We start from the raw sequence: 16065 nt of genomic DNA on the forward strand, positions 1-16065 counted from the left end.
GTATTTTATTTGATTAATAAATCCCATTGTAAACCTAACAAATGTAACAATGACTTATGAAAAGTAACAAATAAAACGATCCCAACAACAAGGAAACAAATCGTAGCCACGTGTTGCGTAATCTTCACGTAGCTTGCTTGATGTTACGCAAGTATCATGCTTGTGACAAAAACAATCATTTTCTTCGCAATACTGTATTGGTTCACCTCTTGCTTTACGTTGACTTGAAGCGAAAACCAATGATCAAAAAAAGATTTAAACGTCCGTTCAAATTACATTTATTTGCAGTAAGTAATGTAACCTAAACGGGGTGGCTGCCATCATGCCATAGAGGTTAAGGGGTGGCGTGGCTGGCCACCCCGCAAGTCGGCGCCAGTGGATGCATTAGACATTTGAATTTTTGTAGTGATTTTCAAGTGAAATAGAAGTGTTTTGTTAGTTGTTCGAGTGTGTTATTGTTCAAAATACATGTAAAAACTTACATACGAGTTATTAATTAGAGATTAGCATAAATTTGATGCTTAAAACAAAGTCATATATTATCATATATTTCAAAAAATAAAGTCATATTTTTCAATTTTTTAGGTAAAAAAATGGCCCTAGTAATAAGTAATAGCACAACGTCACTATCAAAGCAGTTGTTATTATTAGGGTAGGCCAGTCCGTGGTGCATTCCCAGGTCCAACGTCAATGCAGGTGAACAATGGTTGCGATTATTACAATTCAAGTACTTGACATTTCTTGGCACATTTTCTCAAATGATCAAAATATAGTCATCATAACACACATTATTACCTGATTTGTTGCCACACAAGTGTGGATGCGAGCCTTGCATTTCTCATCACGTCGGGAACAACGCCAGTATTTCTTAAGCCCGTCTGGACTATATTGAGCTAGTTGAAACATGTAGCCATCATGTAGAAAAACCTCACCTTTGCGCTGCGTACTAATCGATTCCTCTGCCATGATCAAGTAACATCAACTGAGAGTCTAACGAAGGAACTAACCAAAGGAATTTCAGGTCATGTAACGCCGAAACCCAGGTTTACTCTAAACTGCCACTTAGGTTTTAACTTCATCTTTTATTGCAAACGCTATTTGGCAACTGTCTTTTTTTCGTTGACACGTTTTCGCTGAGACTTTATCTCATTAACCCCTATTGGTAATCATGAAAACTGTTGTTTTCATGTAAAACACATATTTTGAACGAACCCAGACATCAAAACTCGTCATTTTTACATTGATTCAACGTCTGCAGACGTTGAATGAATGCAAAAATGACAGATTTTGCCGTCTGGGAAGGCACTCAAAGGTAAACACTGGAAAAATGCAAGAATGCAAAAGATACCATATTGTCGAATTAAAATACAAAATTCTCTAAATAAACAGAAGAACCGGACATACATTTCTCTGTCATCATTTTTAATGTAAAAAATTCCTTTTGTGGTCCCTTTGTCTGGAACAAATAAAAACTGTGCTGTTGAAATTTCCGATTGTAGTTTTGGTCTCAATCTCATCAACATGATTCGGAGTAAGCTGTTTGTTACGTAATTCACAAGGCTAATTGTTCTGTGGAGTGACCATTCTGTTGCTCCGGTTTTCTTTGGTAAAGTTATGAATATGGAACGTACCATATCACTAGGGATGTAACCGGTGTCATAAATATGATTTATGATCTCAGTGGTTAGGTCTAAACTCCACTCATCTAAAGCTTCGAGATCAAAATACAAAATTCTCTACAGTAAATAAACAGAAAGCGTCGTTGGATTTAGAATTTTGTAATAGTTGAGGATTCTAATATATTCTAAGTTTGCATGCAGACGGCGACGCATGATACATGTCAATTTTATCTGAGCAAACATTGATAGTTCAAAAATAAATTTAATTCGCTTTTTAGTTTTAAGATCTCAATGGTTAGGTCTAAACCCCACTCATCTAAAGCTTCGATGATTTCAACTATAAAAGAAACGATATTACAACATTCTCTAAATAAACAGAAGACGTTGTTGTCCATTTTATGTGAGCAAACAGTTCAATTTAATAGTTCAAACATTTTTCGCTAAATTTCATTTCAATTTGTTTTTCTTTGTCGGAATGCAAAAGAAACGATGTTGGATTACAGAAGGATTATCGTTGGATTTTCAAAAAATTGCCGAATAGGGAACTAACCGATAAAGACTGTAGCCCAATAGGGAACTAGCCGAATCGGATCAGCCAAATCGGACTAGCCGAATCGGGCTAGCCGAATCGGGCTGTAGCCGAAAAGGGTAATAGCCGAATCGGACTAGCCGAATCGGATCAGCCGAATCGGACTAGCCGAATAGTAGCAGACCCGTAACTAACATCCTAAACATTCTACATTAGTTAAAAACAGTCTGCAACCACAATATCATGCAGTTTCACCGTTAATAGTTGGCAATATGCCTGTATTTGCATAGCCTACCTTCCAAGCAGATTCTGTGATTTGACCACAATCCCTATATTAAAAACTAACTTAGTAGGATAATCTGGTAATAAAAAAAATTAGCCTAGGCCTATTTTGCGGTAATCTGCAAATAAGAATTTAGCCTACTTAAAGTTAAAACAACCTGCAGTTGACATTACTCGGCTAACCCTGCCTAGACTTTTGGCTACGAATTGCAAAGTACCTACGTACCACTTGAGGCGCTGTTTCAAATGCGAGGACACTGCCTTGCATAGCAACGCCATTGAGCTTCCAGACTAGTAATATAGAGACTGTGCTGCGATCACAGATGCGATGCAACAGACGACAGGAAGCAGCAAAGTGACATATAGTCTTTGAGTCAGCTGCTACTGCTCCCCTTATTTTGGCTTGCCATTAAGTGTCTTTGCCTAGACACAGCCGCGTGCTCTGGAGCGTTGTCGAACCCACATCTTTTCGAACGTCGCGCAGACGTTCTCACCACTCGGCTACGCATCTGACACACAGTAGCGTTAACAAGAATGTCCCAGGGGTACTTTTGCACCCGGGGACACTTTAGTGGGCCTAAATACGAAGAAAACATCGTGTATTTTTGGAGTTCTATTTTGATTAGAGGCCTCTTGTTTGAAGAGGCTCAGGGCTTCTCATCCGCACTCAGGCCCGTAACTAGGGGGGGCGCAGGGGGGGCGAAGCCCCCCCTGCAAAAACGTTGGCACCCCCTAGAAAAAATTATGTTAATTTGCTCTATCGCTGACTTTTCAGTTTTATAATCAATTTTTTGTGTTGTTTAATTGTAAAAATTGTGTGTTTAATGGTGTGGCAGAATCAGAGTAGAATGTTGTCTGCCTTGTCTCTAAAACAAAGTTTTCATAATTTTAAACAAAACTGCATTAAAAGAGCGAGTTTTGCCAATACCAAACATTCAAATATCTCAGCCAGGAATTAGCAACAAGAAAACATAGAGACTTAGCTTTATTACTGAAAAATGGCCTAGAAAACATGATCTTATCCTTTTGCTATACCACCGGACAGCACCATTTTACAGGAATATTCATACCCACATTTTTGTTGAAATTGCTCTCAGAATGCACCAAATTCAAAGTAATTTTTTCAAAAATTTCTGGGGGTCGCCCCCCAGACCTCCCGCTGCTGGGTGTCGCCTTTGGGTATCGCCGTCGGGCTTCAGCCGCCGGCCGTCAAAAAAAAACCTTTCAAAATTCCTGGCTACGCCACTGACTGTTTGTCTGTTTCTATGATAAATTATTCTAATATAAACGTTGTATTAAGCCTACGATGAATGTTCTTGCGTAAATATACCCACATTGTGTACAAACGTCGTTTTCGTACATGATACGGAAGGTAAAAGTTGGGCCCCCTCTAGAATACTTTTTGCCCCCCCTGCTGCTCCAAGCTAGTTACGGGCCTGTCCGCACTGATCCCAATTTGTTCTCTCAACGGCACTGGGTACACAAAACATGGTCACTGAGGATCTGGTTTTCTTTTTTGCTGAGACTTTTCGGCCATTTGGAGACAGACAGTCTCCGCAACGACTTGAAAAAATTTGGGTCATTTTTTATTTATTTCGGTCATTTTTTCTGATGAAAATATTTTGACCATTTTTACAATATCATTAGAATTGTACGCAATACGCATTTTTAATGCACTTTTTCAGACATTATGACCGTATTGACTAGCCTATATTTTTTTCGGACATTTTGCTAAAAAATCGGTCAATGACCGACAAATGACCGAAAAAAAACCCAGCTGGGGATCCAACGGTGAAAAAGACAATGAAAAAGAAGCTGGACCACTTAGAGTCTTAGATGCATAAAAATGAGTAATGATATCAAGGACTGGTCAAGACTTGGTTAGGAAACTACAATAGAAAAATTTCACAACAGAGAAACTAGGTGCTTCATTGCCTCCAATCCTTGACAAGAGGAAGGAACTAAATCAGGGGTTCTTAACCTTTTTTCTTTCATTACCCACTTCCGCTACTTAATAAACCTATATTCCCCACATACTTTTAAAACTGACTGAAAAATCAAAATGAATCCTAGTAACCTGTGTGACATATCTGTCATAGCACAATGGTATTTAACAAAAAGAACAATTTCAATGAGAAGAATAACATTAAAGATTGTCCATTAATGTCAATGCGATTTTTGTTTTTGCTTTTCAGTGACGATCGAGTCAATGTCAGGCTCTATTTTTGAGATTGCACAACGCAAATCTGATTCCAGATGAATTGTAAAACAATGCACTAGGACTCGGTGTTTGTTAAAAAATATTACTTTTGTGACTAACTAATCAGATTTACATCCTTGGATATTCGAGTAAAACTTAAAACAATTTCCCACTTCCAGACCAGAAAGAATTTCCCACTGCATGGATATTCAGTAATTTCCCACTGGTGGGAAATTTCCCACCGTTTAAGAACCACTGCACTGGAGTACACATAGAACAACAAACCCAACTTCAAATTACCCACTTGAAATCCTCAAATTCCCCACTAGTGGGTAATTACCCACAGGTTAAGAACCCCTGAACTAAATGATAAAGAAAGTGAAAGGTGGTGGTTACTGGTTATGCAAAGAAAAAATTATTGGTTGCCATGAAATGTGACCACCAATTTTCAGTTAATGATTTGCAGATTAGCCTGGTACATTCAGTATATATATACTCTAGCCCACAACATACAGAATGGTATAAAACAACATAAGTTAGGCTTATGAACCATCTGGATCTGAAGGACTGCAACGCCTGTTTGCTGCTTAAACACAGTTGACACTTTAGTATGTGAAGTTTAATGACATCACTTACCATTAATTGCTGGCAAGATTAAACATTTTGATTGCTATTGCCAGGAAACGATCATGAACAATACTGTAGTAAGTTGCTTGGTTTTTATTGCATCTTTTCTCCTTTATTTTAACTCAATTTTTTGTACTTTTGTATTTGATGACATCTCTGCTATTGTGAAAAACAAAGATGTGTTGGGAAAAACGCCATTGTCGAATTTGTTGTGGAATGACTACTGGGGGACTCCAATGTTTGAGGTAAAAATTTTATTGTTATGTACTTTTTAGAAAATAAACAATATTTTGATTAGTTTTATGCCAGCAGTCTCATCATTACAACCTTGTTTATCATAGAAATGACGTTATTAACAACACAAATAAACGGCTAAATGCCTTTATGATGGCAAAAGCTTTATCAATAAATTATACAAGTTTCCGAACCTGACTGATACCGTACTGTATTACAAATAAACAGTGACACTGTACCGGTATGCAAAGTTTTTTAAGAAACACTGACAAATTGCGCAGTGAGTAAATAACCCTCTGAAAAATATAATTCGGGAATTCTGGCTTGGTTGACTTGGATAAAAGACAGTTGGTTGTGGCCTACCAACACTTCATGCTCGAATGGGTTGATAGTATGTGCAATGTACATGAATGGCATAACCAATCACGAAAAGTGATATAGGCATATAGCACAAAAAACGGCCACATGGCTGAATGCACAACAAGTATTGCTGAGTGAAAACACAAGACATTGCGAAAATTACTTTTGTAACCTACAAAACAACCATATACTGTCATATTGGCCGAGATCAATTGTCTTATACTAAGTCTGCCATGCCAGAATGTCATGCACCTCTCAAAATTGATTTGAAGGTACTCAGTAACTTCAAGATTTTATATTCAAATTAAGGAGCTGGTATACAAGTTCCCCCCTCCCCCCTTGGTAACTCATGACAAAGACAGGACTCAACCAAACATATAGGGTGAAACTACTTTACCTTTGCTTTACTGTTCACACACACTTCAATCCACATGTTTTGGTCAATTCCTCTTTGTCATGAGTTACCAAGGGGGAGGGGGGGACTTGTATACCAGCTCCCAAATTAAATTTAAAGTTTAACTTTGTGAGTAAAATGGATTTCTTGTTTGTCAAAATGACGAAATACTTTACATATTTGCACATGAGTGACAAGGAATAAACGATGCTCATGTATTTGCTATTGCGTCAAGTGTGTAGTTACAACTTACCATGTTATGGAATGACTCTGTTGTATAAATACGGCAGATGTTGTGTATTTCATTGATATCTTGAAGCCCGCAAGAAAATATGTTGATCTATCTAAACTATTGTCAATAGACTAATTCATTTTTTGCATGTATAGGAAAGAAGCCACAAGTCATACCGGCCACTCACTGTGTTCACATTTCGCATGAATCATCTTTTAATGGGTGCTGAACCATGGTCCTTTCACCTGATAAATGTTTTGCTGTATAGTATTGTGTGTGTCCTTATATTTCACTTCTATCTAAAAGTTGTTCGCCTTAGTCTTTGTATACAAAAGAAACCAATGCTCCAAGAGAATTTGAAAGACAAAAATGTTACATCTGAAGAAAAATCATTTGAGTTCATCACAATAACTGCCACCTTCCTTTTTGTTGTTCATTCTGTTCACGTTGAAGCGGTAAGTGATTACTTAATTTTCACTTTAAACAGTAACTGGTCTGAGTAATGAAAGAAAATGATGACGCAAACGTTTTTATGCAATGTAAATATGATGGGTAGTTTTCTGTTATAGCAAACTAGTGATAGCAAACCTTTGGTGAGAATGCCCAAAATTAATTTTTTAGGGGTGGTTTTTGAGCAAAAGCTGAATGCAAAAATATGTATATATGAGTTCAAAGACAAGTATAAATCCAAACCCCATTCGCCGCAGATCAAGCCAACCCCCCACCCGGGATATATCAGAATAACAGCTTAATGTAACTTGCTTAAGGATGATGCATTGATGGATGTGGTAGTTGGTACAGTGACCATGAAACAAACAAGAATAACTATCAGTTGCTAAATTCAAAGAAATAACATAAGATTGACCATGGCTAGTGTAAGGGATTGTTGGCTGTCCGACGACGTTTATTTGGGCATTGCTCACCGGAATGGCCCGTTTCGGTGAGTCCGATTCGATAAGTCCGATTCAGTGAGTCTGATTCGGTGAGTCCGATCCCTATTCGGCAATTTTTTCAAATTTTTTTTTTATATTATCGGGTAACGTTGCCTAATTATCATTGCCATTTTAGGGTTAGGAGTTAGGAGTTAGAGTTAGCCCTGGGTTAGAGGTTAGGAACTCACCGAATCAGACTCACCGAATAGTAGCAGACCCATTGCTCACATACATCAAATCTCAGATTCATGAGGTCCGGAAAAACGAGTGTCGAGTGCACTTTGCATATTAAATTAAAGTGAAGTTTATATTAGAAATATTTTGCTTTTTTACATATTTTTTCTCTTAAGTTTTAGAAACTCGAACTAAATTTGTTATTGATCAGTCACTCAAATTAAATCACAGAACCTTGTTTAGCACTTGTAGCAGTTGATCAATGCCTTTCTTGAATAAAATTAGGTTCAAGTTTTTTGAATACTTACTTCTGGGGTTACAGCCTTCAAAATTACTTTAAATTTTATTTCTGAGTATATATTGTACTAACTTGAGTTTCAGGTGACAAGTGTTGTTGGAAGGGCTGAACTTCTTTCTGCAATGTTTGTTATTCTTTCCATTCTATTTTATCTCAATTCATCCAAGCTTTCTTTTGTAAGTTATGATGATACCATACTTTTAATATAAATATAATACTATACTAATTAAACAGAGCTTACTGTGGAGAATATCGCCCTCGCACTTCAGAAATGTATAAGTTTTTTGAAGTAGCCTATGTATTTGTTCAAAGTATGTAGAGATTTTTTAAAATATTTTTTTTGCATATTTGAACTAAATTTTTGGTAGTGAAGCTTGTTGCTTTTTAGTTTAACCAAACGAGTTTGCCAAACTAAATGTAGGGGGTTAAAAAGAGGGAGATAACCCCCATTGTTTGATGGAATTTAACCTGGAATGGTCGCCATTTTTCAATTGCACAAGTTGATTTTCCAAAGAAATGGGAAAATGAAAGTAGGCCACCCTCCTGAAGATTACTGCTGTTGTAACAGCTGAACTTTAAAATGGTTATTTTTCTTAGATACAATAGCCTACCGGTACTGGTAATGTTGGCGCGTTGGCACCACACCGATGTCAAATATTTACCCACTTTTTGCTGATTATCCAGGGAGTGAGAGGAAGTATGTAGTGGGAAATTTAAACTATGACGTGTCAATGTTTTTCAGATCATATCACTGTTATTTTGTATGTTTGCTACGGCGAGCAAAGAACAGGGAATTACTGCTCTTGCCATCTGTGCATTTCTAGACATTGCTCTTGTAAATAAGGTACAATTGAAATGGAATTTGTCACTTGTTTGGATATTTATCTCAATTAGTTTTTGCATACGATTTTAGCTACAAACTATTTGCAAATTTTGTTATAAACCAAATATATTTTTTTTTTATACCAAAGACAGTCAAGACGCAACAATACCACAGGGTTGAGCATTACAACAGTATATTTTTACATATTATTTACAAATAGTTTAAAAGTCAAACGTTTTCGCCTTAACTTAAGCCCTCATCAGAAATCTGCAAATATTTATAAAATATCATACAATAAATTTTAACTACTTGAAGGTAACTACTGTAACTAACTAACTAAATAACTAACTATAAGCATCAAGAAACACGCAACGATTAAAAGCAATAGTGTGGAAAACATACAGACAGACGGAAAACAAATTACATTAGGAAAAGGCAACTGCATGAGTGCATGACTAAGTTACAAAAGCATTTGCACCATAGGGTACGTGATACAACCAGTAAATTCTTTTGTAACTTAGTGGCCTGTTGGCATGGTAGTTTCGGATGCCATTTAATGATTTCTCGGCGGCCGGCAGCTTAGCCACTTAGCCAGTATGTGATTAATTTTCATGGTCATGTCAAGTTTCTCTATAAAAATTTCCATGTTATTTAGCTTTGTTTTGACGAATTTTGTCTGGTTTTGGTTACTTCTTTGATATCTTTGCGTCGATCTAAGTTCAAGCGATTGCTTGCTCGTCTTTTGATTCTTGCCTGCCTATGTTTTGCCTTGCTCTTTTTTCGATATGAAATTATGCACGGAACTGTACCATATTTCACAGGTATGTAAAAAAATTAATTATGTAACTAAAGCATATTTTAAAACTGAAAATCTCACTTGCTAAAATCCATGTTTATCTGCTTTTCATATTTCATCAGACAAATTTCAACTATTTTGTCTAATTGCATCTGATGCCTTGATTATTTTTTACAAACACAAGTAGTTTTTATTCATGAGTACAACTAAAAAAATTATTAATGTTTAATTATTTCCCTCATCTCAATGTCATGGGGGAGGGCTATCAAATATTTATCAGCAAAAGTGGGTTGCAAGTGGAAAAGTGCAGGAAAGAACTGTTTTCGGTCTTTTCGCATTGTGTTGCTGTTAATATGATATGAGGTGGAACAAATTTATCGGAATGGTCCATTTCGGAGAATCCGATTCGGAGAGGCCAATTCGAAAAATCCCAATTCGAAGACCGCCTTTTTTGGAGAAAGCCAATGTAATGATTTTCGCCGATGGCTTCTGTTCAGTGAGAGAGTTTGTAGGGATTAATCTGGGTAGGTGGTTTTCCTGTTTACCTTCACATACCCATGTAAACGAGAAGTTATTATTTCAGTGAGTAGATGTAAATTAGCTGATATCTTGTGGGTATAGGCTATAGCGATATCTGGCTTATCTAGCAACTTTAGTTGAGACATTTTCGCTGAGACTTCATTTGATTAATCACTATTGTTAATCACAAAACGCCGTTTGACAACTGTTTTATTTTATTTTTTGTTGAGACTTTATTTGATTAACCTCTATTACAAGCTAATTCCTTGAATAAACAGATGCTGCTGTGAGATTTTAGAAATCTCCAAAAAACGCTTTCTTTGAATAAGGCTGTTTCTGAAAAAGGCTGTCTCCGAATTGGGATTTCTCTGAATTGGATTCTCCGAATAGTGGTAGACCAATAACACAGGTCAACAAAAAATCTTTGGCACAAAAAGTGATAGTCATTTTAGAGTCATCATCGCCCCTGATTCCAAAAATGCGTTTGGTTTTTTCGAATTGGCTCTAGTTTTCGAGATATTCGACAATGAAAATATTTTTGAAATTGTTACTCAAAAGCTTTCAATTAACAAATTACTTATTTTCAGCCTTGTTTACTATTATGATGTCATAATTGCACTTGTGTAGTTCAATTAGTAGATATTGTACGAAAGTTCAAAACAAACGCAAGCAAGGGTTGAAATAAACTGTGATTTAAGTAAGGGAGACATGAATATTCAATGAAAACGGTTGTGAATCAGTAGGCCTACATTACAAGAAAAATAGCCCGAAAGTCATGTGTTTATGAATGCAGCTTTATATTGAAAAGGTAGGCCTACTGAAATGGATTTATTCTAAGCCTTTGCTAAGGCCAAGTGTTTACTGCAAATAGTTTTTTTCTGATCTTTAGGCTAAAAAAATATGCCTTTGACAAGTAGGATGCTGTCCTAACAATCCCGATATATTTTACTGCAACTGTGACAAAGGAAAAGCGCTTCAGTCTGAAGTATTTCATTAGAAATAGGTTACCAAATTTATTACCGTCTCGGTGGCTTTAAAGTAGCGGCTTCGGATTTGCCGCGAAATGTTTGGACATGTGACTACAGTAACAAGTACCATCAGGGTTAAGACGCATCCACTGGAATTCGGAAAAAAAGCTTCCTTTGCAACACACGACCTTCCCGAGCCGGAAGCTGGTCCGGCAGCATGCTAACGTCAAGTGGAGCAGGTAGAGATTCATGGCTCATGCTATCTTCTACAACTCCCGGTGCATTGCCTGAGACATTGACTTCACCACTGTTCATCCTTGAAGCACTGCTTTTTTCATCAATGTCATCTTTACGTTCATTCGTGCTGGACGTGGCTTCTTCAGCGTTATCATCTCGACGCCTTTTGGAAGCTGGTTTTAAGAATGCGCGAATCTTGTTTCAAGTGGTGATTTGGTTGAAACAATGGGCATGACCGAGAGTAACCTCAATATCTCCAGTAATGTTTTGGAGCAAGGTTAAGCTTTTTTCTCTAAACTATTTCTACCACCTACTGTAGTTAGAGATTTAGTTATCAAAAGTGGCAGCTAGAATTTTTGCTCCTCATCTTGATCGACATGGCATTCTTGACTCCGAGGCCAAGATTACGTTCTTCCGTAACAAGGAATGAAATTCTAAGCAGCTCTTTACTGAAGAACATAACTTTGCATTCTGTAATTATATAAGTGGCCTTCATACCTTAATATGGTGTTGCTCCGTAGGCTTACCATAATAAAGAGTTGTGTTTGTTCATCGATAGTTCTGTTTTGCTTATGTTTTGTCTAGTTTGTTTAGCAAAACAATGTATATATACTGTATATGCATTTTATTTGTACTTAGTAGCTTACTTAGTAAGTCTCATACTGTTGAAGTCAACAAATATAATAACGCAAAGTGCAAGTTATATATCATATATTCTACATCTTGTATCCTCAGGCTTGCTTCACATCGTATTTTGATTGTTACTGGGCCAGTAAACGTTAAATAGCTGTTTGTTTGGGTTGTAATCAACGTGATTGGTTCCAAATAGCGTTTATACAAATATACAACTCAGAAGTGTTCCTGGGATTACTTCCAGTTTTGTCTATGTAGTAAACGACACGACGTTAAATCTATATATAGGGGTTCAAAATTGCAACAACAATATTTTTGCTGTATATATCTCAAAAACTAGAGCCAATTCGAAAACAATAAGTGCATTTTCGGAATCAGGGACCTCGAAATACCCTAAAATGACTATCACATGTCGTGCCTTTATAAAAAAAAAAATTTGTTGGCCTGTGTAATTTATAGACTCGATTTAATTTTTCTTGTTTTCACCATAAGCTGAAAAAGAAATCAAGATTTTTGTTTTATATAGTTTTTGACAATCCTTCGTCTGCTGTGAGTTTTCCTACTAGACATTTGACATTAAACTTCCTTCTACCGGTCAACGCATGGCTTATGTTGAACCCTTATAACCTCTTATGTGATTGGACGATGGGGACAATTGCATTAGTAACGAGCGTTTATGATGTGAGGAATATCTTTACATTCTTGTTTTGGGTTATATTTACCACTCTTGGTAAGTGACAAGACCACAAATTATAAAATGATGATGTTTGTTTGTAAAATTTTCAATTAATTTTCTTTGAAGATCATGATGACGCATTGGAGTTACTGTTTCCCACAAAGTAAGCGACTAAGCGTATGCAGTTACCTTGCCACTTTCTCCTGAGAAATTTATTCCTAGATGGCATTTAAACATTTTATAACTAATTTCACTTCATTGATGTCAAATGACTTTACTGTAAACTCGCAGCTGTTATGTCTGCATTGTGTGTGGAAAAAATAAGACCTTCTTTGATAGTATAAAGTTGTTGGCATGAAGTAACCTAAACATCGGGTGGTTTTAACACAATGTTTTGTACAGTGTAGCAACAAAACTTTATTGCAGGCCATGAGGCCACATTGAAAGGACACACATCTCTCAATCCTTCTCTCAATGTGTAGAAACATAATTAATAAAAGATAAATTTGTTTTTAAGGATTTTCTATTTTCTCACGTGGATTCCACTCCAAGCTTTGTTCTGTTGCTATCGTCATATCAACGTTAACTTTCCTTCCCGCGTCCAATCTCTTTTTTTATGTTGGGTTTGTGGTAGCTGAACGAATACTCTTTCTCCCCAGCATTGGATTTTGTTTGCTTATTGCTACCGGAATATGGATATTAAAAATTAAGTAGTAAGTTGCAGTCCTGCTACCTTACACACACTTGTCACTTTCTGCATTATGTAAGGCTAGCATATCAGCCATTTATATTTTTAATAAATTATATAAAGTAGGTTTGCTGTGATTTGTTCTTGTATGTGTGTAACTGTGCCTATCAAAAAAACTAACAATTATTTCCATCCTGTGATGAGAAGAAATTAAAATTTTGTAGAGCCCTTTCTAATGTTTAATGAACTTTACCTATTGTTTAATGTTCGTCATGTAGTGTATATATTTGTTGTGAGCTGCATTACTGTTTGGAGTTTCTTTCTGTCCAAGCAAGCAATTTAGATTTTTATAAAATTTGTCAGATTCTAGCTTTGCTACTTCATAAACAATCAAAGCTTGTTTTTGTTGTGTTTGAAGACGGCTGTAAATTGAACTTTAAAGTTGTTAAGAAGTTTTCGCTGTGGTTTTATTTCACTGTTTGCCTCACTGACAACAATTTTTTTAGCAAGTATGACCGTCTTGTTTGGGCCTTGTTGTTTATTACCATATTGTCACATTCTCTCAAGACTTTACATAGAAATTTTGAATGGAAAAATGAAGTAGAGTTATTTAAAAGTGGATTGAAGGTAAATTGTTGCTCAGAATATTACTATTAGCCAATTTATTGTTATTATGATCTCACACAGTCATATGCAAATGGTAGGAGTATTTTGTATATAATCTGGAAGTCGCTGCAGTAGATGGGGTATTTTCACGGATAGGCACTTTAACATAAGACAAATTTCCCTGTGAACCAGCTGACTGCGGTCATTGTGACCTTTCTAGCACTCAGCCAGAGAGTTGATTCTTGCTTTGAGCTCAGTTTGGTAATTACAGAAGAAAAAAGAGTAAGGGCACGTCTGGGAATCGAACCCACGCCATTGAAATGACTATTTTCTAGCCTTAACCCTCCAGGCCACGCTGGCGATTGTGAAGCGTTCATCGAATTTACTTTCTAACGTGCGTGAGTCACGTTACTGATTTAAATCATGCCTTATGATTGGTTAATAAATCTCATCTGCTGCAGCGACCTGCAGAATACGCAAGCGGTAGATGACGATTCGTGCTGGTAAACATCGACACTGACGTTGGTAAAGACGCAATCGCTGCAAAACCGTCCTTAGACATACCTCGGACAGAGACTTATAATCAAATCTTATTACATATAGTTTCATAGGTTCAATTCAGTATTGTTGTCAGTTGTAAATCTTGTACGTATGTGAATCTGTTGTGTTCGTTTGTTGAACTGGCTCCCTCCCAACTTGTGTATAGATCTGCAGCTCAAAAGTAGTTAGACCACCTATCTTAACCTTGTTGTTAAAAGGTTTGTTTTTGATCTGAAAACGTGTTTTTGGTTTTTACAATTTTTTGGACTTGATCGATTTATGGATTATTACAGCATGAATCTATTCCGTACTATGCAGTATTGAAGAATATAATTTCATTGACACTGAGTGCATAATTCAGGTCAGCCAAAACAATGCAAAGTTATGGAATAATGTTGGTCATTCATATGAGGCGATAGAACGTTATGATGAGGCACTCAATTACTTCATTCAGGTGGTTGTCACTCATTGTTAGCATATGTTGTCACTCATTGTTAGCATAGATTCATTAATGTGTCACATGCCTATCTATGAAAAAATTGGCTTTGTTTTTTCGGAATGGCCGTTTCGACTAGTCCGTTTCGGCTAGTCCGATTCGGCTAGTTCCCTATTCGGGTACAGTCTTTCTCGGCTAGTTCCCTATTCGGCAAATTTTTGAAAATCCAACCATAATCCTTCTGTAATCCAACAAAATCCTTCCGTAAATCCAACGAACCAGCCGAAAAAGACTGCAGCCGAATCGGACTAGCCGAATCGGACCAGCCGAGTCGGACTAGCCGACCCTTGTTTTTTATGCGTTGGTTTAAGCTAAGAAGACGTCAGGTTTTGTTTTACCCTGCTCCATGCCTGCGCTAATCCTAAGTGAATGTCATCACGTCCAGCACATCAGTGAAATTTGAAAGCTTGCACGATCGTATGGTCTATTCTAATTCCACATGCAAAGACATAACACTATGATGCAATAATGCTTGAAACTTAAACTAATAGGAAAAGTAGGAGATCCGTCACATCGGTTGAAGAACAAATTCCAACTTACCTTGAGGAATCTCGTTAAATCTGTGAATGGCAGGGTGGAGTGAAGATTTTTTTTTAGAAATTCAAAAAATCTCCTTTGTAAATGTTTGGTACAAAGGCAAAAAATTATATAAAAATTGGTTTTGGGTGGTTGTTATTTTTTTTTTGGCCCGGCAACCGATACGCGGAAAAATCATTGCCGACGTAGATTACGGATTGTGAAATGGCGTCGGCCGAAGTAAAAGTTTTGAATACGTTTATTTGCAGTGATGCAAACTAATTTTCAAATTTAATGATTTCTTGTCAATTCTAAACTTTATACACTTGTTAACCGATCATTTTTTTATTTTTACGTATAGGATATAATAGTTCTTATTACGTAACATTCCATGATCGGTGAAGTTGATGTCAAACCTAAGCGGTCGCATAAAACAATGTTTTCGATTTAATTCTCACACATTGCGAACTATCTTTACTTCAAGAACATCGTGAGGAGTCATGATAGTACATTTTGCTGGCCTAGTTTTGTTTGAGTTCAACCACTCAGGTCTCAGGTCAGAAGTTACAGTTTTTCCTTTGCACTACTGAATAAGATTTTTTGCCCGAGATAAACAATTGCTGGCGCTGGCGGACATTTTCGATTCTCATGCGTCTGATAACAAAACAATGCGTTCTGTTGAATCA

At 36.7% G+C, this 16065-nt stretch overlaps 1 protein-coding gene across 3 annotated transcripts in view; it reads left to right on the forward strand.

Moving 5' to 3' along the window:
* The window catches only part of LOC145786465 (protein O-mannosyl-transferase TMTC3-like), a 54271-nt gene that overhangs the window by 11857 nt on the left and 26349 nt on the right, over positions 1 to 16065 (forward strand). Inside the window, exons 2-10 of one of the 3 annotated variants that reach the window (XM_082598126.1) lie at positions 5435 to 5502; positions 6633 to 6932; positions 7965 to 8057; positions 8624 to 8725; positions 9360 to 9525; positions 12384 to 12587; positions 13051 to 13246; positions 13728 to 13848; positions 14729 to 14821. In XM_082598126.1, the coding sequence (XP_082454252.1) occupies positions 5494 to 5502; positions 6633 to 6932; positions 7965 to 8057; positions 8624 to 8725; positions 9360 to 9525; positions 12384 to 12587; positions 13051 to 13246; positions 13728 to 13848; positions 14729 to 14821 (1284 nt within the window). In that variant the 5' untranslated portion in view covers positions 5435 to 5493. Of the gene's footprint in view, positions 1 to 5314; positions 5503 to 6632; positions 6933 to 7264; positions 7418 to 7964; positions 8058 to 8623; positions 8726 to 9359; positions 9526 to 12383; positions 12588 to 13050; positions 13247 to 13727; positions 13849 to 14728; positions 14822 to 16065 lie in introns of those variants that run through there. The other 2 variants (XM_082598125.1, XM_082598127.1) reach the window with 2 other exon arrangements.

Source organism: Aplidium turbinatum, chromosome 17, assembly GCF_918807975.1.
Source record: "Aplidium turbinatum chromosome 17, kaAplTurb1.1, whole genome shotgun sequence".
Taxonomy (NCBI): Eukaryota; Metazoa; Chordata; class Ascidiacea; order Aplousobranchia; family Polyclinidae; genus Aplidium; species Aplidium turbinatum.